Source organism: Notothenia coriiceps, unplaced genomic scaffold, assembly GCF_000735185.1.
Source record: "Notothenia coriiceps isolate Sejong01 unplaced genomic scaffold, NC01 NC01_scaffold00022303, whole genome shotgun sequence".
Classification (NCBI taxonomy): Eukaryota; Metazoa; Chordata; class Actinopteri; order Perciformes; family Nototheniidae; genus Notothenia; species Notothenia coriiceps.
In genome coordinates this window covers 37,276-62,620 of record NW_011355004.1, presented here as the reverse complement: position 1 = coordinate 62,620, position 25,345 = coordinate 37,276, and the positions used below count along the sequence as shown (strand labels likewise).

The following is a 25,345-nucleotide window of genomic DNA, read 5'->3' as shown; positions in this document are numbered from 1 at the left end:
TCGCTGGTCTTTGCAGATGCTGAGGTCCAGATATCGTGAGAGGGCAATGAAGGAACAGATCTTAAACCCGCACGCCGAGACACTGAGCATGGTACACACACACACACACACACACACACACACACACACACACACACACACACACACACACACACACACACACACACACACACACACACACTCAGAGATCGTTTTTAAGTGACTTTCAACTGACTTCAGTCTATTGAGATTGCACCACACTGTTCTTCCACTTAGTTCATCTGGGTTTTCCTGAGATCTAACAGACATACTGGCACACTAAAAACAGCCACTTTTTAGTCAACAGTTCACACCATTGGATTTTCAGCTTTTGCAATTCTGTAAGAGAGAGCTGTCATCAAAGTGTGTATTCACCCGAGTGAGAGTTAATTAAACTCTCCTGCTCTCTGAGCCCTTTGGGGCAGACCCCATCGATTGAGTTTTCCTTTCTTTCCTTCCCTCATTTCTTGAATTACCTTTGAGACACTATCATTGACTTTAACCCTCTCTTCACTGTGTACTACGAACACAAATCCTACCTGACACTGTACCATCAGGCTAATATGTTTTCTCTCTTCCTCTCAGTCTGAAGTATTGCTGGATTTTCCCTCCGTGACGAAGCATGCCTCTCCTGCACAGCTCTTCAGCGCCCCCTGTGGAGGTCAGCGCCACACTTCACCCCTGGCCATTCAATTTAATATTAACAACTATTCCTTCACTCCTATCTTTCACAATACAAATCAAGACAGGATTTTAAAACCATTTCAAAGAGAAAAAACTGTTGTGAAATCCTAACCCTTACTAAATAAATAAAGATTCAGTGTCATGATCCAAGAGAAATAACACTTTCTGAATCACGTACAGTAATATTGCTAATAACAAAGGTGCTAAAATGCTAATAAGAATAAAGGGAAGATAGGTAATGTCGTTTTTTCAGTCACCTGAAAGCTGGCTGGTGAAGTATACATGGGAATATTTAGGAAAATAACCCGATTAATGAATGTCCTAAGAAAACGTTTTCCATGTTTTAGTAAGTTAAAGAGCCTGTGACACGATTTTCCCCCATCATCCAAACCCATCAATTTGAGTAAATATTCTCCCCTTGAAAACCGTTACTGAACTGATTTTGGATATTTGTACTTTGATAACCATTAATCTGCCCTTCAATGTTGACCATTTCCTGGATCTTCTCGGGGATTCTTCAAGTCCCGCCAAATTATGGGTGACGTCATTGCGGGCACAGCGCTCCAGCTGCACCGTTCAGGATCCCAGCATCTGCATGTAAACGCACGATGGCGCACACAGCAGCAAGCTCAGACAGCGATGACAGTTTGACTTTGAACGTGTCTGAGAGCTCATATGAGGCTGAAGGATCGGTTTATTTTGTATCTGTTAGAAGTTTAGGAATTAAGTGCGTCAATATGGGCGATCATACGGTCATGTAGCCAGTGGTGGACTGGGACTAAAAATCAGCCCGGGACTCTCGACCGGCCCACCTCGGTACCACTAGTAAATTGTCAACGGGGGGAGTGGGGGATGTGCTAGTGACTTATCCGACCGGCCCACTTCGGTACCGGCCCATCGGGATTCGTCCCGATGGCCAGTCCGCCACTGCACCCAGCCCAGCCCANCAAACCCCCCTGCAGTCAGCATGTCGTTGTGTCCCTGAGACACTTCACCCCAAATTGCTCCTGTGGGGATTGCCCACTGTATTGAGTATGGAAGTCGCTTTGGATAAAAGGGTCTAACAAGTGACATGTGATATTCTGCTTCGAGCCTCTATAATGTATTTCCCCTTGAGTGTTATCGGTAACTGTAAACTGAATGGTAAATGGTAAATGGACTGTACTTATATAGCGCTTTATCCAGTCTTTAAGACCCCTCAAAGCGCTTTACATACTACATGTCATTCACCCATTCACACCCATTCATACAGAGCAGTGTACCTTACTCTAGGACCTAACATTCACACACATTCACACACCGTTGGCCATGCCATCGGGAGCAACTCAGGGTTAAGTATCTTGCCCAAGGATACATCGATATGTTGACTGCATGGGCTGGGATCGAACCCACAACCTTCTGGTTGAAAGACGACCACACTCCCTCACAGCCACAGTCGCCCTTAATGACTTTGATTGTAAGTCTGACTTCCCCTTTCCTAATGAATCTTTTTATACATTATTTGAAAAGACACATACATTAAGGAATACTCAACAATGAAGATAATCTTTAGGTGTATTGTAGCCCTATTAAATAAACTGCCACTTATTGGTTTTCATTACTGGTTGGCCTATAAAATGTCAGACTGAAATGAGTTGTATAATAAATCATAATGTCCCAAAGCCCAAATTAAACTGTTTAAATGTCAACAAAGACCCATGCCCAGAATCGAACTGGGGACATTGTCGGCTAAGTGTTTAAGACTATGTTAACTCATACGCTCTTTTTATATAATGTTTCAGCTCGCCCATCCGAACCATCAAACAGTTTTACTTTTGGTTTCCTTCTTTAAAAAATATGTAAGATTTTCTGAGATAATTGCATTCTGTCTGCTGGTAGCACTTTATCATTCCTCTCAGTTGCCAACATTCAGTTTCACTTTTTGCTGTCTCATAATCAACACACACGCACACACACGCACACAACACACACGCACACAGGTCCCAGGGGAGCCACGAGTGTACAAGCTGCCTTGTGTGTCCCGATCAGTGAGCTCCATTCATTCTCAGTGGGCCGTTGACAGGCAACACACACTCAGGAGGATAATGTTTCCACCGGCGAGTGTTTATGCTCGCTGCTATTGTGTGTGGGTGTGTGAAGTAGTTAATACACCGGTATCTAATCTTTGCTTTCTTCCCCAGAGTGGACAAGGACCGGAGTGGAACGATATCAGACTCAGAGCTTCAGCAGGCCTTATCGAATGGTATGCATCAGTGGTGCCACTCCCTTTTTTTTTGTTTCCTTCTCCTTATTTCTGATCATTTCTGCTCCGTCTCCCACTCTCTTTCCACTTTTTTCTGTCTTCTTTATTCCTCCATCCCTCCCCTCGCTACACACCATTGCTCTCTGCCACTCTTTGATTTAAGCAGCTGCCACGTCTAAGGAGAGAAATGGTTTGTGATTTTATTTGTATCCCAGGTTTGTCTGGTGAACTCTGTTAAAAAGAATGGGAGTTTTATTTTTGTCTCAGGGTAGCAGAGACGCAGGTGGAAAGTTTATGAGCTTCTAAGAGAATACATCACTGAAGCTCAGTGTCCCTGAGAAGACAGCCGACTCAACGCTGTGATGTCACTGTCAGGATAAATGACACTGCTTGTGGAAGAAAGTACCAATAAGGATTTTTCCGATTACCGCCATCAACACAAATCCCAAATCTACATTAAAGTGGCTGATTATCTTTTTTAAATGTAGAGAAAGGCATTCTCCTTATCGCTTTACACAGATCTGATGTAACCTTCCTCACATTCTTACATGAAACACACCCTTATGGCATATTTCCATTACGTTTTCTACATTGTTTTTCCATTTGAGGTGCATCTTGTTGCGCCCTCTTGAATAATAGTTATCCGACTGATGAATGGGCGTCAATATATCTACTCATTTCGATTCAAATGATCGCATAGTGGTAGTGGAAACACCAAGCTTTCATTTGCGTGGTGATCTTCCCGAAATCCTGCATTTTAAACTGTGTATGTGCTGTGTGAGAACCGAAAGCTTGATTGGTACGAGGTAGTGATCTGTCAATTAAAAATAGAAAAAATCTTGTGAATCAGCGATTTCTGTGCGTCAATATGGGAGTTGATCCGAGGAAATAATCAGCATGAAGAGGGAGTAGGGAGAGATCGAACATGAGAATTACAACCGCCTGTGATGGAAGTTCGATCTCTGTTCCTGTGTGTGTAGCTCAGGAGGAGGAGGAGGCTGGTTCAAACAGGATTAAGGGTCCAGCTCCCACTAGGGCCCTCTGAACAGAGGAAAGAGGGATACTTGTGATTCAGCAAGGCTGTTTGGGGAGAAGTGTTGAATTAATGATACCCGGTCATCTTCTCTACTCAAATCCTGCCGGTGTTACACTTTCACAGAGTGAGGAAAGTAACAGGCTGATCACATATCTGTTTTCATCCTGCCCACACACAACACTGCATCAGCATCGCCTCCGTCTTGACCTTCCTCGCATCGAAACAGATTGAAATATGGTAATGGTACATTTCGGAGCTTTGTAGAAATGAAAGCACAGGTGTAGTTTTTCCTCTTGTTATATAATTCCTTTTGAGCTGATGGCCTTGTCAAAGACTTCTGAGCAGATGACTCTCCTCAGAAGTTCCTTTTTTCTGGGCGCTACAGAGTAAAAAAAAAAAGCGAAGTGTTGAAGCCAGCAGCAGCAGCAGCAGTGAGAGAAGCTGTTATCAGGCTGCGCAGTGGCTCTGGTTCAACATACTGATTAGTGTGTGTTTGTGTATGCATGCATGAGCACGTTTGATTATCTCGAGTATGTGTGAGTGTTGAACATTTTGTCTGCATTTACAGCCAAGGGTCAGTACTGAACAGGCTTTGCGTTGTTACAGGCTTAACGTGCTTGTTTCAGTGTTGTGCGCCTCGCTGTGTACATGGGAGAGAACGGCAGGTTTCCCGGTCCAGATTGCGCCGGTTCATTATTCTCACTGTGACATGAAACTGAGCCACTGAAGCTGAACACACACATCGCTGCATCCTGTCCCCGCTGAAGCCACCAACCCTGTCACTGTCCGCACGTCTGTCAGGGCTCCACAGACCCTGCAAATACTGCTTTCATTTACCTCACACAGTCGAGTCGTGGTGCAGTGGTGACATATTTTTTTAGGTGGACCCTGAAGCTAGCATCACAAGGGCTCCCTAAAAAAAAAAGAATTTGGGGATAAAAAGAGCTCAGTGACGAAAACATGTCTATGATTCTTACACATTTTGTCCAGCAGAATAATCTCCACATATTAACACCACTTTATGATTTTTGAGGCGTAAATGCAATCACCAGATGTAAAAACGCTAACGCTAGGCTACAACTAGCTCCATTATTATAGCATGCGTCCCCACCGCTAAAGCGGCTAATGTTTTTGCGTGCTAGTTGTCTCATTTAGTCACTTGTTAGCAACAGATCTTTTACGACACATAGACGTGTTGGATATTCATGAGTGGGGTATTTACTGATGCTGATCAAAACCTGAAATCTTGAAAGCTTGTGTTAACTGCAGATTTTATTTTAGGCATCCAACGACAAACACGTAAAAAATAACGAGTGAACCGGAAGTGTTAAAATACTAACTTGTTTCCAGGTTTTAGGAGTAATTTCTGCCCCGCTCTCTTAAACAAGCTTTGTTTCCCATCCTGCTGTTGTCCCCCTTGACCTCTGTCTATATCGTTTATCTCTTCTATTCTCCTCCCCCTCTTTCCCCCCTCAGGAGAGCACAGTGTGAGGGAGGCAGGGTTCTTGGGGCTGTTGCAGTTTACACTCCTCCATCCTCTCCGCTTTCTGCACCACACTCTCTCTCTTATTTCTTATCTCATCTCTTCAGTACTTGACTTTTTACACTTCTGAAATCTGTCAGCTCCCCCTTTCATGTTTCTGTCCTCTGTTCAGTTTTCCCCGCGGGTTATTTCAATCGTTTTTGTCTCGTCTTTTTTTAAGGGTTTTGATGCTTTTGAGGCTCTCTGTTCTCTGTCAACATGAGTCCACTATTTCTAGTAATAACAGATTAGAGTATAAGCATGGCATTGCCCGCGGTGGATACAAATGTGACTTGTGTTAATCACAAACCAACAAAATGACATGACTACTCTACATGAGACGTAGATGCAGCATTCGTCCTCTCCTCTCAGTCTCACGTACTCATTTCCTGCTGTGTCCCCTGTCTGTTTGTCCTCCCTTTTTCCTGCTTTCTCTCCCTTTTCCTTGCTTATGCTACCTTAGTTAGCGTAAGCTCTCTTATTTCCCCTTCCTCCTCTCCTCCCTCACTCCATCCCTCCATCAGTCTGTTTGGGTGTGACAATATAACCCCTGTTGAGACACTAATATGGCCGTCTTGTATCTGTGCCATTTGATATAAATATAGAGTTCTTTGGCCTCCCTCCGCTCAGCAGTGAGTAGACATCATACCGACTTTCCGTCATGCTCTCCCACACTCCTGCGCACACAGATTTATACTCCTCCTCGAGTTATGTATTCAGTGTGTAGGAGCGGTAATAGCCACTCAAATTGCTTATACGATTGAGAGAGCACAGGCTTGCAGGGCAGAATGCAGAGTTGGCTGAATAGTAAGACTCATTCAACTACTCTTTCCTTTACACATCTACATTTGTAGCATTTTGTAGAGCTTGGTTACACTGCAGTTGAGGTAAATGGCAGTGGGCATTTGTTTTTGATAGCTGGTAGGGCTGCATAATTCATGGGAATATGATACAAATTGCAATATTCAAATTACAGTAAGAGCAATATTTGGTGTTGACAAAATATGTAAAAATATCTGAATGAGGTATTGTGAAGCTGCACAGAAGTCCCAGCTTAGTTTAGGATGTTTTTCATACTAAACATCCTTGTATGGTACAGATGGTCCGAAACTCACCCTCATCCTTTTAATATGTGAATAATGTTTTATAAATTGACATTCTCTCTAATGTACTGAATCCTATCGTCATTGCAATAACAGTATATATGTTTGTTTTTTTCAAATCTTGCAGCCCTTATAGCCTGTGTGTTGAGCTATTTCAATATTCCCGTTCTCAATTCTCAGACCTCAGAATCAGAATACCTTTATTAGTCCCACAGAGGGGAAATCTACGTTGTTACAGCAGAAAAATAGCCAAAGAGAGCTTAATGTTACATAATGTTACATGCATAAAAAGTATTAAAGTAAAAAAAAAGTTAATATATAATACAAAATTGAATAAAATAAAAAGTTACACAATTTACAAAATACACATCCTGTAACAGTTCTTAGGATTTAGCAGCCAGGTATATTTTGCAAAGTTATTAACGGCATATATATTGCACAAATAGCACATATTGCACATAGTTGGTTGGTATTTAACAGCAAGCAACCTGCTTATGTCTGTTATAGTTAATAGAGGATGAGAACCTTCGTGGATTCACTAACTGGGGTTTACACTTTAAGTGTTTGCTTACAGTTTGAGGCACTGTTTATTAGTGACTAGATTCATGATCCCATCCTGCTGGTCTGTCTCACACATGACATGCTATGCATCAACCAGCTGACTGATCAAATGACTGATCAAATTGGCTAGTTAGTTACTATTCTTAAGAGGTAAGACACATGGGTGAACAGGTGATTCCAAACTTCTGGACATAATTTTTCCTCCCACTTTGTCCAAATATAAATGTCAGCACCAGGAAGACAAGGTGATGATGATTTGGTAAAGATGATGCACGTCCCTTGATTCCTCCTACCTTAAAGTTCATTATTGTTAAGTATAATTCATTATTTTTCTTTTACATCTGAAAGTCAAACCGTTACCTTGGGAAAAGTCTGAGAATCTACTTAAGATGTGTAGCTGAGAATGTGTTTGTGTTTAAAGTCAAGCGTGTGTGTGTACAAGTGTGTCACTGAGCTCCAGCACAGCCGTTATATGTGTTAGTATACGCTGCGGTCTGTCCACCCTGTTTTTCCAGCAGCCTCCCTCTCTTCTCACCTCCTATATTTCCTCTCGCCCCTCCTCCCTCTCACTTCTCTCTCTCTCAACCTCACCCCCAGTGAGAGAGCGCAGTGTGTGGACAGGACAGAGGGTGTATTGTGCCAGTTTGCAAATGCAGACGCACACACACATCTCAACCAGTATGACCACCTCACACTGGGCAGCCGCAGTCTGTCTGGCATACATAGGTGACATCACAGCTTTCTACTGGTGTGTGTGTTTCAGTGAGAAGGTCACAGCTTGTTCTCTGCCTTTGGTCATTTTGCTGATGGTGCCAATGCGAGAGCATAATTTATTCAGACATGACAAGCATATTTGGGATGTCTCTGTATCTTTTTCTGTTTAATCTGTGGGTATTGTCATCTAATTTGAATCTGTAAATGTTTGGTCATGGTCAGACACCAGTAAAGTAGAAATAGACTCATTAATCAGCCAGACTTTGATGGATATTATCTTATAACTGTCTTTATTAAAGTACACATGCTAATAAGTAACACGCATTTGCAGTAGAAAAACATGCTCATGTTTACCTTGTGTTACACTCTGTGTGCTAACACTGGCTAATTAGCATTAAGCAAAAAGCAAAACTCGGTCCGATGGGCCTTTCATTGGTTTTGCAGTTATTCGGTCATCAACCAAGTACCAGACAAATTAATAAAAAGCACCTGAATGCAGCACTAGTGTCTGGCAAAGTTTATGCCATTAAATCTGTGTTTATAGACCTAACTAATATAATGCATCCCGGTGTGGTCGGATTTAAATGAGAAGACCTTTAAAATTCATGAAACTCATTCCATAGTTACTGTATAGTTTCTAAAGAACTTTATTGTTTTAATTTGGTCAGAAAATGGTACAAATAAAAAAAACTTATGGGAGACATGAGGTTTTCGTCACACTTCTAATACTTCATTTTTGTTGCTTTAGATCCCCACTCCAATAGAGAGGATAGCAATATAGATTTTGGCCCAAACCCCAGCGTCAGTGTGAGCCTTGGGGCCCAGTCCCAGACAGCCTCGCTCATCAATAAAACAAAACCCAGGAAGAGGAAGGAAATGTTGAGTGCCTTCTTTGAACATTCAAGTACAAAATCTGGAGTATATATTTAGCATCGTAAAATCCTGAGGCGTCTTAAAGCCATTCCTGCCTCTTTTTATAATTTATTTGGGCACTTTTACAGACTTTTTGAGGGGATTTAAAAAAGCCAATCATATCTTAAAGTATGGCAATATATTGATTCATAACAATTTGATACGTATCCTATGCCCAGATTCTGGCCAAAACATGGCCCTAAAAGCCACACAGTGTGAATAAGAATCTAAAAGTCTGCCGTTGTTTGGGGGGGTTTGCAGATAGAGTTGCAGTGATGAATCTTAGGTCAGCAGAAGTAGACAGAAGTGTTCAGGTTACTGCAACAGAAACTAAACTGCAAAGCTTTTGTGCTTCTTCCCGTCTCCTAGTGTCTTCTCTTTTGTTGCCTTTGCCATCTCTCCTCTGCCTTCTCTGTATTGTTCTCTCCTCTTGTGTCTTCCCTGCTTCCTCACTAGTCTTTATTTCTGCTCCTGAACTGTCGGGCCTCTGTAATAAAGTGAGATGGTGAGTCAGCAAGGATCCCGACGGCCAGATAAATCTCAGCGTCTTGAGAGTGTGAAGAGAAAGCTATAAAGTATAAAATGCTGCAGAGCTAAAGCCCAGTCAGTCTTTTCCTGCTCATATAAATGACACTATATTCACATTCACAAGATTAAAGAGTTTTCCCCATGCGTAAAAAGAGACATACAATGTGGCAAACTGCTTTTGAGTCGTTTGTTTTAACAACTTCCACTTGCGTTTTATTTCTGTTGTGATAAGATTTTAGGATGTCACTGGATTTAAACTTCCTGGTGAGATTAGATTCATATCTCACTTTCTCCTATATGTGTTTTTGACATCTAGGATGCATTATCAGTGTGTGTGTGTGTGTGTGTGTGTGTGTGTGTCTCCTGTGGGAACTGCACACGACCCACTGTGCACCATCAGTACGATTGTTTCTTCACTGACACAGTGTCAACCAATACAAGACCAATGCCTGAAATGCCTCAATTGGACTCCGTTGTTTACTTCCACAAGATAGTGACATCTATATGTAGGACTCGCACTTCTATTGGCTAGCACTTCAACACATTGCACGTAAGGGGCGGGACATCTCTAAGCCGTTGACCAATCACAACAGAGCCGACCAGCTAACCAATCAGAGCAGACTGGGCTCTGCGTTCAGACAGAGGGAGAAAATAGCTTTTTGAACATAAAAGCATGGAAACATGTCAGGCACAAAATACAAATATATGAAACAGAAAACTATCATATTGGGGCCCCTTTAAAGATAGATCATGATGTCTGCAGTCTTGCACTGGCTTCCATTGGATATCAAGTTATTATATATTTGTATTCTAAGATGTAATATTACTACTAAATGTCCTTTTCACTTATCTAAATTTGTCTGAAGAGACTTTATTTTCTTTACTAAACTGAAGACAAAAAGATAGATCGTTCCTGATCAAAACTCTGCTTTTATGCTATAGTTTAGCCGAGAGGTGTCATATTGTGACAGTTTGACTTACTATGTAAACACAGGTAGTCACTCACGGTAACGCCCACACAGCCAGTTATTCGCTGTTGGTTGGCGTTACCGTGAGTGACTACCGGTGTTTACATTTCTGGTTGTTACAATATGTCAGATAATATTGGCAACACCAGCTGCTCTCAGTTTCTGTGCTTGTCAGTCTTTGTGCAATCTTCCAAATCTCTAATGAAAACGTAGCATATGACCTTTTTTCCCATCATAATTCTGAAGCTGGATTATCTGTTGTTTTCTCACCTATCTTCGGTCTTTAATCTCAGGAAGTCATTTCATATCTGTTCTTACATTGGATACCAATCAACCCACTAGTCTGTTTTACTGTGTTGTTGTTTCTAACCTTGTATTTCTCTTGTCTCACAGGCACATGGACTCCATTCAACCCAGTGACGGTGCGCTCCATCATCTGTAAGTAGCCGCTGACCGTGACACGGCCAAATTCTACACAACCCCCTCGTTGTTCTTTGTTATTTATTTGCCTCCTCTCCATGACAACTTGATAAATTCATTACCGTTTGAGTAATCTGGAGACAGACACACACTTATCTCTGGCTCGGGTCACTGCTGCTGTAGTGGAAACCTGCAGACATTAATAACGGGAGAAAAGAGCATCAGCAAGAACAGGGAAAGTTTGTCTCGAAATGGAGCAGCCAATTCCCTCTCACTCCAAATATTGATCTGTGTGCAGTCCTAAAACAGTTGTCATGTGCTGACTGTGCCTCAACATATGTTTTGAATGTAGAGGATGTCGTTTTTTTTACAATAAAATCCTGGCTCATTTTCTGCTATTGCTTTTAAAATATTTTAAAGGGGACCTATCATGCAAAATGCACTTTTTGATGTCTTTTATACATGAATATGTGTCCTCGGTGTGTCAGGGAACTCACGCAGCGTCAGAAAATAAAACCCTCTCTCTTTTCCTCCGTACCCAAATCTCTAAAGACGGGGCTACAACGGAACTGATCCAGATTTGCGTCCGATATGACGTAATATCTGAAATGTGGACCCACGGCCCTATCAGAAACGTTGCTATCAGAAACAATACCCGACTGTTTTGGACATAATATGGTCGGTGTTTACATTAGCATCGCTAACACTCAGAGCTAACCTGTACTGGAGAGCATGTGTGTGAAGAAGCAGGAAATAAAAAGGAACTCACCTCGTTGTATAACCGGCAACGAGAGAGAAAGCCTTTGAGCTCCATACTGTTTCAGAAAGAATCCTTGATAATCCCCGATATGGCTTTTCATCACGGCAGTATTTAGTTTAGACGGTAGCTGCCGGTAGAATCTCCCGCAAGAGCTCAGCCCCCTNTATTTCCACTTGAGTGTTATCGGTAACTGTAAACTGAATGACTTTGATTGTAAGTCTGACTTCCCCTTTCCTAATGAATCTTTTTATACATTATTTGAATTTCAAATAATGTATAAAAAGATTCATTAGGAAAGGGGAAGTCAGACTTACAATCAAAGTCATTCAGTTTACAGTTACCGATAACACTCAAGTGGAAATACATTATAGAGGCTCGAAGCAGAACATTACATGTCACTTGTTAGATACTTTTATCCAAAGCGACTTCCATACTCAATACAGTGGACAATCCCCACAGGAGCAATTTGGGGTGAAGTGTCTCAGGGACACAACGACATGCTGACTGCAGTGGGGTTTGAACCATTGCTACCCTGATCCGAACACCAACGCTCTAGCCACTGCGCCAAACGCCTCCTCAGAACATGTTTGGCATTTCTACAAGACAAATGAATTCAATGACTCATTTATTATCACAGAGATCATTTTTAATTCTGTGTCAGTATTTAAAGGAATAACTGAAAAGGGGCTTGAGTGTACAACTACATATATTCCAGGGAGGGGCTGAAGAAAATCCAACAGATGACGGCAAAGCCACACTTAAGTGTCTAAAGGAAGGTCAGAGGAACAGGCTGGTATGGTAAAATCTGAGAGGCTTCTATTTTTAGTCTCCATTGTCTCAAAAGGATCATTAAACACCTCTTATCCATGAGTTGAATGAAAGCAAATAAACTTGTAGATTAGTGAGATGATGCAATGTTGTGTATACATTTCAATAACCTCCAGGAGTTTAGTTTATCTGCTTGTGTTTGATCAGTCAGAATAGAGCTTTAAAAAGTGTTCTGAACATCCAGGAATGAGCAAGCATGAGGGAAAGCCTTCAGTTAAAAGATGCACGACAAAGATATAAGAAAACTGTAAGAGCATCTAGTTTCAAAAACAACTACATTACTTTTGAAATATGTGTGTCTTTAAGTGTTAAACTATGTCCCTTAGTACACGAAAGTTAGCTATTAAGATACATTTACAAAACTCATAGAACAGAGTAACAACTGTGACTAGACTGTGTCATGAATAACAAGATTCAAGGTTCTTTATTTAGTCAGACGAACATAGCTAGAGTGTAGTTATGCCGATAGAAATCTTGTGTCACAGCAGGCTGTAACAGGCCTTGAAGTATGAAACGTAGCTCAGTCAAACTTCTAGTGACTCAGTTGGTCCTCAGCAAGCTGCCTGGCTCAACCTGACTCACACACACACCAAATACCAGCATAGAAGAAGAAGGCAGAGGGGGATGGGGAACCCCGGCCTACAAAATAAAACCTCAGACCCGGCCCAGTGCTGACTTTGTGGGCTGGGTTTCTTTACGTGCGGTTATATATCTCCATGTCTCTACAGTGATCAGCCATAAGCCTATGTGTACTCCTCGCTTTACTTTCCATACTTAAATAAAGAAAAACAAACACAAGGCCACCTGACTGCTCTCCTCGGGGAGAAAAACAGCTCCAAACATGCCTCCATAAATGAGAGCTTTGACACGCTGAAGGTGAGGAGTGGTTGGGTTGGTGAAGGCAGTGGGGCTACCCTGCCTTCACCAAGCACCGATTGATTAACTCAAAGAAGTATGTGTACTATGTAGCATAAGCTCTCCCCTTCTCTCCCTCTCCTCCCATCTCATCCAGCCTGAGGGGAAGTAACCTCGCCAGACTTAACATAAGAGACCCTAAAAAGTGAAACATCATTAGATCTCCCTCGTGCCGGGAAGCACAGACATCTGGTGCGTCCATCTTCACGCTGTCAGGCACAGAACTTGTAGGTGAAACAGCAGGAGGACATCAAACACCATGGTTCAGTTTTTTCCCATGTTTCACTGTTTCCTATTGAGCAACCACGTTGGAATAAGGCTCGCAAACAAAGCTCGCCCTACTTTCCATATTTTAAACGATGTCATTCTGGCTCACATAGCGGAGAAAACTAAAGCCGCACTTACAAACCCTTCCAGGGAAATCCTGCTGCACAACAGTCAGTTTCCATGGCTACTTTTTGTAATAAAGTTTTTCACCCATGGTTTAAGTTGTGGATTAAATAATGAGTCTGTTTTCAGGTGAGACAGTTATCACATCAACTTTACTGTACTTTCAATTCATTCTAGACAAGCCACATGTTCTTCCTACATGTTGTAATCTGTTACTAACAAGTTTGAATATGCTGTCATTTCAAAATGATCAGTATTCATCAAGCAGTATTAGACAATATGTTTTACCTGCATAGCAACCATAGACTGTATATACAAAGACAGCAAACAAATCTGTGTTGTGATCTAAATCCGACTGAAGTTGTTTTTGACTCTTGAAGCGTTGGGTAGACATACCAACGTCACTCATTCAAAAGCAAGTAAAAAATGACTACCTCATGATTCATAAAGTGGTAAGTCATGGAGTTTAATACGTTTAAAAATAGACAACATTTAGATGACAAATACAGCACGACTACAGTCTACATTGAAGCCCACAGAGATTGAATGACTCATGTTTGTCCCACTGTCATTATGATTAGACAGAATAAGGGAGTTCAAAGGTAAGGCTTCAACTAAATGGATACCAGAAGACGGTGCAACAGTTGGACGGTGAGTCATACATTGCTAAATGTGTGTGTGTTTCTGTGTGTGTGTGACACAGAGATGAGAGTCCTCCCACTTCAACTATGCTCTCTTGACTCTGGTCACATGACTGAGGGAATTCCAGCACTGCTCTGATGGATATTTTCCAGGAGGCAGCAGATGAGGCTGCACAATGCTTGTCATGTGAGAGGTAACTTGTGTTTGTTCACATTATCTTATACATATATGACGTAAAGCGATGTCATGTTAGGTGCTGTTTCCGTGCCTGTGGATTCAAGATTAGGAATGTAAGAGAGATGTTAAAAGATATGAGACAAAATGTGTAGATGCAACCTGAGGTTTTGAGCCATACATTAATAATTTGTTAAGGCTGCTACAAACCTTGCAATGCATGCAATCTCAATGTTGTGAGAAGCAAAGCAGCAGAAAACTGCAGTATTACATAACTCTATAGCTTACTATTACCAGGGGTCATAGCATATCAAGTATTTCCCTCTCTGCCTACTACTGCGACCTTCTCAGCTGCTGACACACTTTTGACTCAGGCTGTAGTGAAATTGATGAATTTCAGTGCCACTGATACTGTTACATCAGCTCAAGGAAGAATAAGACATAGTATGGTTATGTATTGTGTGAGAGAGCTTTCCACTCTCTTTATGGCAGCCTCCCATAAAAAGTGGCGTCATAAAGACACACAACTGTCAGAATATTTGAGGAAACCCCATCTCGAGAGGATTTGATTTTACTGCTGCAGATATGGTGCAGACACATGCAGTTCAAAGACCCATTCATGAAATATTCTCTCACATCTGTATGTATAAATGGATATACTCAAATTGAATTTAGCTGGAAGAACCCAGAAGAAAGGATTTCAAGGACTCCTGGAGGTCTTTGGACCCCAGTTTGCCAACTCTCCTTGCTGTAGGAGACAGCTCACTGATTGCCTGGCACTTCCTTAAAAGTCGATTATAAAGCTCTGTGACACTGACACACAAGCGGGGTGATAGCTATATGAGCTATTTGTTGTAGCTACACTGTGCATGTTATGACCAGGAACTGAAGACCTCACAAAACACTAATTTAAATGCGGTGCAAAAATAGTTAGAAGGACATTGGAGTAAAAAACAACGAGCTTTGAATTAAATATTTCCCTCCAGCGCTCCTCTCTTCCTCTCCGCGCCACACGTCAGCGGTTCTCACTGCGGGGCTGAGTGAGAGGCGGTCGGACAAACCCGCTTTCCCCCACTCACCTCTGGAAGATATTCCACAGAAAAGTCTGGTCCGGAGGTGCGTTGACTTGCGGCGCAGCTCGGTACGGACTGTTGTACGCCATTTTAAAGGGATTGCTCTGCTAAAATTGAGCAACTAACGCCGACAGAGTGTGTTTCCTTCTGCTGTAGTTTCCTCTATGAGCCGCTTCAATCAGGCTCCACCACCCGACGTTCACGTTACTGCCAGAGGAGTGGCCAATTACTCACCACTACCCATATGGAGGGTGACGTCACGCTTTCCTCTGCTTTTAACTGGGTAAAAATCATGGTAAAAATAGAAACTGTAATATTTACAAAAACAAAAATTACACATAACTTATATTTCTACTTGCCCAAATAAATTCAATAAATGTATTTTAAAATACTTGGTATATGCATGGAACATCACCCAAATTAAATGTCACAATTAAATTCTGTGTCAATGTCACTGTGTGTTGTAAAAATGAATGCGTTCACTTTATTTATTTTCACAATTTAACAAGCATAATACAAAAACTGAATAAAATAATGTCCAAGTAATAAAGACTAAAGCAAAAATAAAATACATCCAAAATGATAAGGAATATATTAATAAAAACAAGATATTTAAATAAAAATTAAAACTGTGCCCGCATCAGTTTACAAGGAAAAGCTGGAATATGGGACAGCAGCATTGAACCAGGTGACTCTTTTCATACCGATCAGAGAGACAACAGATAAGTTGTGAAAATTGTAAATAATGGAATGATGCAATTTAACACCTAACAGTCAAGTGTACGACTTTCGTGAGGTCATTGAACGCATCGGGAGCATAGATCGTGAGTGTTTATTTTCGAATGTGATGGATCTTCAACCTGATTGGTCCATTGCGATCTGAAGCGGGAACAAAATCGCGGTGAAAGTTAGAAGTCTTTGTTATATTTTACATTAGCTTAATAAATTCCTACAGACCTACACCCTTTTAACTCTTTCCTTCAAATACTCTGCCTGATCTAAAAAAAAATGTTTTTCTACCCAGATGTCCTCAAGCGCCACACTGGATGTTTTTCCACAGTTTGGTGAGTGTTTAAGAAGCTAGCTCATTAGCTTTTAGTATTAAATATACTATATTACAAAAGTAAGGAGTCTTAAGCTAACTAAATTACATGACAGAATAAACTGTCAACAATATGTTATTTTTTATATTGTCTTCTAACTAAATGTGTTTGTCTTATTCAGGTTAGCAGCAACCAGAGGCATCAAGATAACCCGCAGAGAGCTTCTCAACGTCAATGTTGGGAGAACATGGTAAGAATGCTAGCAAGCAATTAAGTAATATAAAAGATGTGTTTGATTTGTGAATGATAGAAGTATAGTCATTGTTGTTACCATCAGCTACCCATATCTCACTTCCGCCAATCTTAAAGTCATATTACTTTGTAAAACAGCATTAAATCAGGTTAAAGTTTATCATTGTGCTACAATGCATCTTTAGCAGCTTGCTATCAGCAGCTAGGTTAGCATAGTTAGCAGTAAAGCTAATCCTACCAGAGTTTGAACCTAAATTCATACAACATAAATCGAACAATTGAATCACCATCATCTATATGATAATATTTCATGTTAGAAAGAAATGCTGTTTTCAGCCTCAATTATGGAGATGTTCTGCTTTTCTGTTTTATATTGTGTTAAACTGAATATATTTTTGTTTTGGAATTACCATACAAGACATTTAGAGGCATCACCTTGGATCTTCAGAAACTGGGATGGACAAAATCTAAATTAAATGAAAATGATCATTAGGTTTGGCCCTAAATCCGGTTTGACTTGACATACAATGTTAAATTGCATCATTGATTTTGTTAAATGTCTCAACAATACAGTGGGGACATTCTGGACTATGTGACAGCTCAGGTTCCTCCACTGCAGCCGACCCTCCCGAGGCCTCGCTTCTCCCTCTACCTGTCCTCTCAGCTGCAGTACGGGGTGGTCGTCGTCTACCACCGGCAGTGTGGCTACTTGCTGGGTAAGAGGAGAAGACCAGTTAAAAAAAAGAGTAACATAATCATTGTCCAAGCTACATTATCTACACACACTAACGTTCACTTAAGGCATAGTGAAAGTGAAAATAAATTTTTTTTGACTTACTTTTGCAAGATAAGACATAACAAAAGAAATATGGTTTGTTCAGTTACTGTGCCAGCATTTAGATGTTAAAAAATGCAGTCAAGCAGCAAGAATCTTTAGTTTAGCACGAACAGTTTTTTTCAGGCGGCTTTCCAAGATAAGCTCAGCCAAAATATGAAAACACAGCACACCGGTTGTCTCTGTCAGCCCTAAATGCACAATGAATTTTCTCAGATCCCCCCTTGCAAGTCTCATTAAGAAGCCAATATAGCACTAATGAATGCAATATCATCAAACACAGCTGAACAGTTCCTATTCATCTGCTCTTAAATTACACACTGACATTGATATTGCGCCCGACAGATTCACAATCATGCTGTTGTCACGGAGGATGATAACAGTGAAATACAATGCATAATGATAAGCGCAGGAGATGCCAAGAAAGCATCCACCTTCTGTTTCAGCGATGGTATTTCATTTCAACAATAAGTAGAATAAAATAGGAACCTGCAAAACTGTCACATACAATTTAGAGAGCATGATGTGTTTATGCTGTATTTCAAAAGCATGGCTTCCCAGTTTCCTAATATGATCTTTGAAAATTATACCACTATTTTATTAGTCCAGACTAGTAGGTGGATTTCAATAAACCCTGAGTTTATACATAATTATCTTTTATAAATTACCTTAGATAATTATAACAATGTATTTCTAGGATGCATTGTCCACTCCTCTTGTTGTGAAACGAAAGAATGGTTACATGACCTTCATTAGATTTGCCATGTCAAATATTTAAGACCCTGACCTCAATATGACCTCTACTTCTGTTTCTACAGGAAGTACCTGCACTTATTAAAAGGTGTGTTTGAAACTTTTCATATTTGTCTTCCTGTTTTCCAGCGGAGATTCAACAGACCATAGACCGCCTGCTGCGCTCTAAAAGATGCACTTACATTGACATGGCTGAGTCTGACAGGTCTGCACACACACACACACACACACACACACACACACACACACACACACACACACACACACACACACACACACACACACACACACACACATGCGCAGTGAAAGACTGTTTTGTATCCTAGGGCATCTAAAATGTGAAGCTGTGCAGAGGTTTTATATGTGTTAGAGAAATCTGAGCTCATAAGCATGTAGTGGAATATTTATGAAGGGGGATTGTTTTGGGGAATAAAACCTGTGAAGAGATGGTAGAGTTTTATCGCGTGAGTCGTGATGGACAAATTGAGCTTCTTTCATGTGAAGAATGGCTCGTAAATGTTTAATAAGCTGTGTCATTTAGCGGCGGTAATGTATGAGCTCTCCTGCAGATGCAATATATCTTCCTACATTCTGCACTCTATAGATGCTGTGCATGAAACTCACTCTAGTATTATTTTATCATGTCATGAAACCAACAGACAGATAAAAGTGTGCATAGCATTACATTAGCCTGCACAGCCCGAAGCGTGTGATTTTCAATAGTTTGATAAGTCATATTCACTCTTTTCTGGCAGGTTGGCCTTGGATGTGCCTGAAAACCTGTATATTATGGAGGAGGCGGAAGGAGCTCAGGACCCTTTCTTCGGCCTCATGGCATTACACCAACTGCCCAGCCCCTATAAAACACACCAGGTACAACAACAATATCTACACCCGGAAGTGCATATCCCACAATAATCTGATGTCTGTCTCATGTATCCTGTACTCATGTATAACAATAATGTCTAAGACAAACTGAAATATTCCCGCATCTTAATGACGGTAAGGCAAGCCCTTTTTGCCCGTAAGTACAATTGAGGCTTTGGCTCACACAAACACACCGTCAATGCCACACCTATCTAAAGTAAACATACCGTATTCAGCCTCTACGCGGCCATATAGGCTTAAAGATATGCTCTTGTGATGTTACCTGTTGGTGGTGTCAAACATTATTTGTTTTTCGACCCACACCTCAGACATTACAAACTGAAAATATCCCAGTGTTTATTATCAATCATTGATAAACCATGAACTACTTTAAGTGAGGCGTTGTTTTATGGAGGTCACTCCCATTCTAGCAAAATATGTGCAATTTCCCTCCATACTGTCCCTTGGTATAAGGAGAACAGTGAATCACTTTGTACACACGGCTGGACTTTGTCCTCCCTGTAATCTTTCATCGTAGGAATACCATGAGGGACTTTAATCACAGAAGATTCAAAGTGTACCAGAACATAACATGGTGGCAAGGATGTGAAAATAATTGATTGGACTCTATCATAAATTGTAAAGGATCCCTTAACTGGACTGTGCCTTTAACAATGCACAATAGAAACAGCTGTGTGTCTGGCTTTTGAATTTCAACTTTTTTTTAAATATGGAAGTGCATCAGGTATCAGACAGGAGGAAGAAAACAATACTAATAACTAGGGCTGTACCATATATGAATATTCGTTGGTTGGAGTACTATTCGGGTTTCAATTTCGTTATTCGTTTTGTTTTTTTCGTTTTTTAATTGAATTGATTGAAATCTCCAATATCAACGTAAGCGCTTGTGCCTCGGGGGGTGCTAACACTTAACCATAAACTTTATCGTTTACTTTCTCCGTCTTTATATGTAGATAGGACTTTTCTCCGTTAATCTCCGTCACGTTGTTTCCATAGCAACAACAACTTCAAGCCAAATTACACTTAAGACATAAATACAACTGCAACAAAAGTAACAAACACAATGCAATATCTTTTTCAATTTTGAAGAACACAAATTGGGTTGTATACATTAACAAATAACTATAAAACAACAATACTGTAGAATAACAAAATGAATGCCGTGAATAAACCGAAATGCACGTATTGAAGCGGTTGCCGAATATTTGCCGCTGATTACTACCAAATATCCAGAGCCCGAAAAATGGTATTCGGGACAGCCCTACTAATAACCTCTGTATCATGTTTCCTTACACATTCTGTTTGTTACTATGCTGTGTTCTTCAGACTCAGTCCACACTTATGATAAATACATTTATGTTAGTATTCTGCCTTGTCATGATACATTTGTTATATATTTTTAGCAAATGTATGTGAATGGAGAGGCGGCTTCACAGCACTCCCTGCTGACCGGTCCCAACGCCACACTGGACGATCAGGGTGAGACTTGTCATAAACAAACATATCATAAATCCTTTGGAAGCAGCCTCACCTGAACATAACTGACTTTATAACGATGTTTATAACTGTGCAATGAGAGGATTCCTCTGGATGCTTCCACCCTGCTTGGTGACACTTTGTGTAAATATGACCCACATTATTTAGGAATTAGAATTATTATGATTTGTGATAGTCGCTTCGGTAACATTTTACATGTTTCCAGTCAAGATAATCAAATAATCTTCAGAGGATTTATAATTGGGTCAGTTCATTAGCTGAGACTCCAAAAGAGGATGTTGGCCCACTTATCGCTTTTTCCACTCCTGTTAGGAACATAGTGAATACATGTTCTCTAATCAGTGAATTCATCTTCATGTATCCACACATATTACCAGGGTCTACGGTCATTAAAGACCTGGAAAAGTCATGGAAATTCAAAATGCTAATTCCAGGCCCTGGAAAAGTTTTGGAAAACAATATTTTTCCCAAAAGTTTTGGAAAACTCATGGAAATGTAACTAAAGTTGCATCAAATATAATATATATTTTATCTAATCGCCAAAATAGTAATACTATAATGATAATAAATACTGTATCGTGTAGTAAGGAAACGTAAAATGGCATTTAACTGACGAGGGATTTAGCTGGTGAGNCGACGGGAGGAAATTCAGCAGCTCTCACTACCGATTTTTAATCCTAATTGAATCATCATCTTCACCACGATCATTTATGTTTATGTTCGCCGAATTGACATGAACACGCATATGAATATACTGTAGTCAACTTCATTAAAACGTTATTAACGTGCCTAAACTCAGTAATTCACCATTTCTACGCATGACAACACACTTTGTCCGTGTTTGGCTCTCTCGCCGCACAGTGAAGCGTTCCCGCATTGACGTCACTTCCGGCTTCCCCCAAAACCTCAAAATGAGTCGAAGGAATTTTCCCGCGATGTTCGAAATTATTGATATTTATCGGAACGGTATCGCTTTTTCTTTTTTAAACTGACGGTTCCAGATTACTAGTAGCCCACTATTTCATTGCACAACAGTTGTTGGGTTCGTGTCACAGGCTCTTTAAATAAGTCTCAACGGCTATCAATTATAGAATTAAAATGTTTAGGTGAGATTCGAACTTGATGTCCAATCAGAGACAACACATAGTAAGAAGGTGTAACTCCCCAAACACACATTGTTTGGTAATGATACAACACATTCCTTTGTACCTTTTCACAAATTCATAACATCAGCTTTAGTGTAGAAATGATCAAACACTGACCCTGACCTGCCCTTTGACCCCTCCACAGCCCTCGTCAATGCTGACCTCCTGTCACTATGGAAACAGTGTGCCTTGCTCACCCCCCTGCCTGGACTCGGGGGAGGAGAGGAGGAAGATGAGGAGGAGAGGGCGAGAGGGGGGTCAGAGCAGGACAGAGAAATACTGAGGGCAGAGAGGAAGAGGAGGCAGTCGAGCATGAGAGAGGTGTGTGAAGGTGGTCTTTTTAGAGCAGTCTTGTTTTAAAGCCCCTGCCTCTACTGTATATCATGTCCTGAAGTTTTGTCTGTGAAAATAAAATATGGCATTTCTTATTAAGCTTTAGTGCCATGCTCAAATCTGAGGGTATTTGTGAAGATGTGTCTGTAATAATAAAGGTTAGCCAGCTAGCCTGCGGTCACAGGCTGAGTGCTACATTATTCTCTTTCATGAAGCTCTGACCCTCTCTCTCAGATATCCAGTGAGTCAGGACTGCAACCCGCCGACGGCTCATGTAAGCATCCCTCCTCTCCCCCTTCTCCCTCCTCTCCCTCCTCTCCCTCCTCTCCCTCCTCTCCCCCCTCTCATACAATATGTCAGTATTTTAAATCATGTTTTGGCTGCACAAAAGATTGGTGCAGTGATGACGTCTTTTTTGGAAGCCGACCTGGAAGGTAGCGTCGCAAGGGCTCCCCACACAGAAAGCAGTTTTCATTATTTTAGAATATTGCGGAAAATAGCTCGGTGGCAAACACACACACACACACACACACACACACACACACACACACACACTGTCCTGCTTTTTGAAGCGTAAATGCACTCCCAAGAACGTTATGTTATAAAGGAACTACATTACGGTCACATGACTTTGTGTTTCTATATGTTTGTGTCTCTACAGCTGCATTAGATACGTTGATGGACATGTCACGGGACGACAGATCCATCACCGATGTGATCACTCCCGTCAGCAGATGGTGAGTCTCAGGGGGATAGACAGAGGCACAGCTCCATGGATATAGAAAGAGATCACTGTGTGTGTGTGTGTGTGTGTGTGTGTGTGTGTGTGTGTGTGTGTGTGTGTGTGTGTGTGTGTGTGTGTGTTTAGGTCTCCACATATGGAGTCCCAGGCACAAATGGAGCCAATAGCAGAGGAGAACATCGAGATGCCCGAGGCTCAGACTGGCCCAGAGAGCAGGGACATGCTGAGGTACTCCTTACAACACACACACTCAAGACTTTAGCAAAAGCCTTTCAGCTTTGAGGTTTTCCTGAAGCCAAGATGGTGTTGAATAAAAAACAGAAGAAATATATCATTTTCAAAGTTAGCGAAGCCCTGATGGGTGGTAGGTATTCTAATGTGACTGTCCATACAAGTCCTCGAGGTTGGATCCCATGATGCACTGCTCACCTTGCTTGTGTTTCCCAGCTGGATCTCCTCCAGACTGCAAAGATTTGGAGAAGTTACTTTTGACTCTCTGGTGTCCCGAGAGGCCGACCGCGCCACTGCAGCTCACACACTCTACAAACTGCTGGGTGAGCACGCACGTTTAATGACAATTAAGATATTGACAAGCATTGATGACCTAATAATGAATTACATACAAACAGTGATGATACAAACATGTTGATGATTCTGTGATGTTCCTGTTCTACAGAGCTGCTGTCTGCTGGACATGTGACCATAGCACAGACTGAGCCCTACAGTGGCATCACCATAAGCCCTGCAGCCTGAACACGCCTGAACACACACACTCTCCCACACGCTCACACACACTCACACACACACACACACATGCTCACACACACACTGTTACTCGACCTGCTGAGGAACAGTTTTTTATATTGATGGATGTAATGAATGAATGAATGAGAACCTTTGCCTTTCGGTAACTCATGAGATCATCAGAGCCACTCATTTTAAAAAACACATCACACAAGTTAAATGTTTTTATATTAATTGTTAAAATACTCATACGGGTGAAACATTGAACTGCATTATTTGCTTTTCACTGGTGTTTTAAGCAGACATTTTTAACCATTTTAATCTGTTTTGTATTGTTCATATAGTTTTATTTAAATATATTTATACCAAATGAATTTATTAGTGTTACTAAATGAATTGTATTTATTGTTGTTAAAGTGTTTAACATCTGAACATGTAAAGTGTGTACATTCTGTATGGATTTTTAACTTTTTTAATGATTTTAAATTAAGCCTTTGTGCATTTTGTATTTTCTCTGTGAATGATATTTAATAATTAACTTAATAACAGATATTTTTTAAGATGTTGAATTGTTTTTCCACATTCAGACCTAATAAACCTTTGCCGTTTTTTGAGAAAATTACTTAATTCTTTCATGTTCCATATGATGTTGTCATCTTACATTGACAGTAGGATAACTGGAAACATTTTTAAATGAGGTTACGCCCTAATTGGAAAAATGAGCAAAGTGAGGTGTCTCTTTTTTACAGATATTGATCTTCTGAGATAAATCCCAGAATAATGGCATGAAAAGCATCACTCGAATTTAAGCTTATGGTGCAGAAACACATAAAGAAACCAGTGAATTGTGACTTGTAAGTACATCAGCACTGCCCCCCCCTCCAACAGCGGCATATTGTGCCGCTCTGGCAGAAAACTCCTGCCTGACCTCATGCCCCAATAACTCCACACAATTAAAGTGTTTGCCTGTTAAATGCACTGCATGTAGAGAGGATCCATGTGGCACCTCGCTGCGACTGAGCTGAGGTCAGTGCTGCAGAAACCCTCACTCACATCAACACAGCAGAATGGGGATTTTGTTGATACTACTTGTGACACATTCTGGTTGCTCTGCCAGGAAATACACTGTCCCTTAAGCAGGGTGTCCGCGGGGTCTTAAAAAGTATTACAAGTTGATAAATCAATTTAGCGAAAATTAAGACTATTAAAAAGTATTAAACGGCATTTTCCAAGGTATTACATTTTGTAGCTTGTTTTCACTAAGTAAATGTAAAGTAAATAAATGGTCCAAAGAGGTTGTATTCTACAGTTTGCCTGAATCATTGCGTAGTTGCGTGATTTTGTGTAGTAGTAAATGTGAGGTAAAGTTTCGCTAATGTAAACGGTTAAAACTCAAAGTGGCGATGAGGTCTTAAAATGTATGGAAAGGGTCTTAAAAAAGGTCTTAATTAAAAGGTATTACATTTGACTTCAGGATTCCTGCATATACCCTGCTTAAGCTTTTGACTGAAGGAATGCCTAATTGTGATCACAACAGAGCCACATGGTTAAGGGCTAAATGCCTTGCTTTGAAACAGCTTGCCGGTTAGTCATGGCCACCTCCTCCACTATTAATTCATCACT

The 25,345-nt window shown here is 40.8% G+C and overlaps 1 protein-coding gene across 1 annotated transcript; it reads left to right on the top strand.

Annotated features, from left to right (window-relative positions):
* The first annotated feature begins 8 nt into the window (after positions 1 to 8).
* On the top strand, positions 9 to 24,056 carry rec8b (REC8 meiotic recombination protein b). The gene is made up of 8 exons (XM_010780960.1): positions 9 to 91; positions 604 to 679; positions 22,049 to 22,224; positions 22,471 to 22,510; positions 22,898 to 22,973; positions 23,105 to 23,206; positions 23,426 to 23,532; positions 23,655 to 24,056. Exons 1-8 carry the CDS (start codon positions 17 to 19, stop codon positions 23,729 to 23,731), a joined length of 729 nt encoding a protein of 242 aa, XP_010779262.1. The 5' UTR covers positions 9 to 16; the 3' UTR covers positions 23,732 to 24,056.
* Positions 24,057 to 25,345: the final 1,289 nt, after the last annotated feature.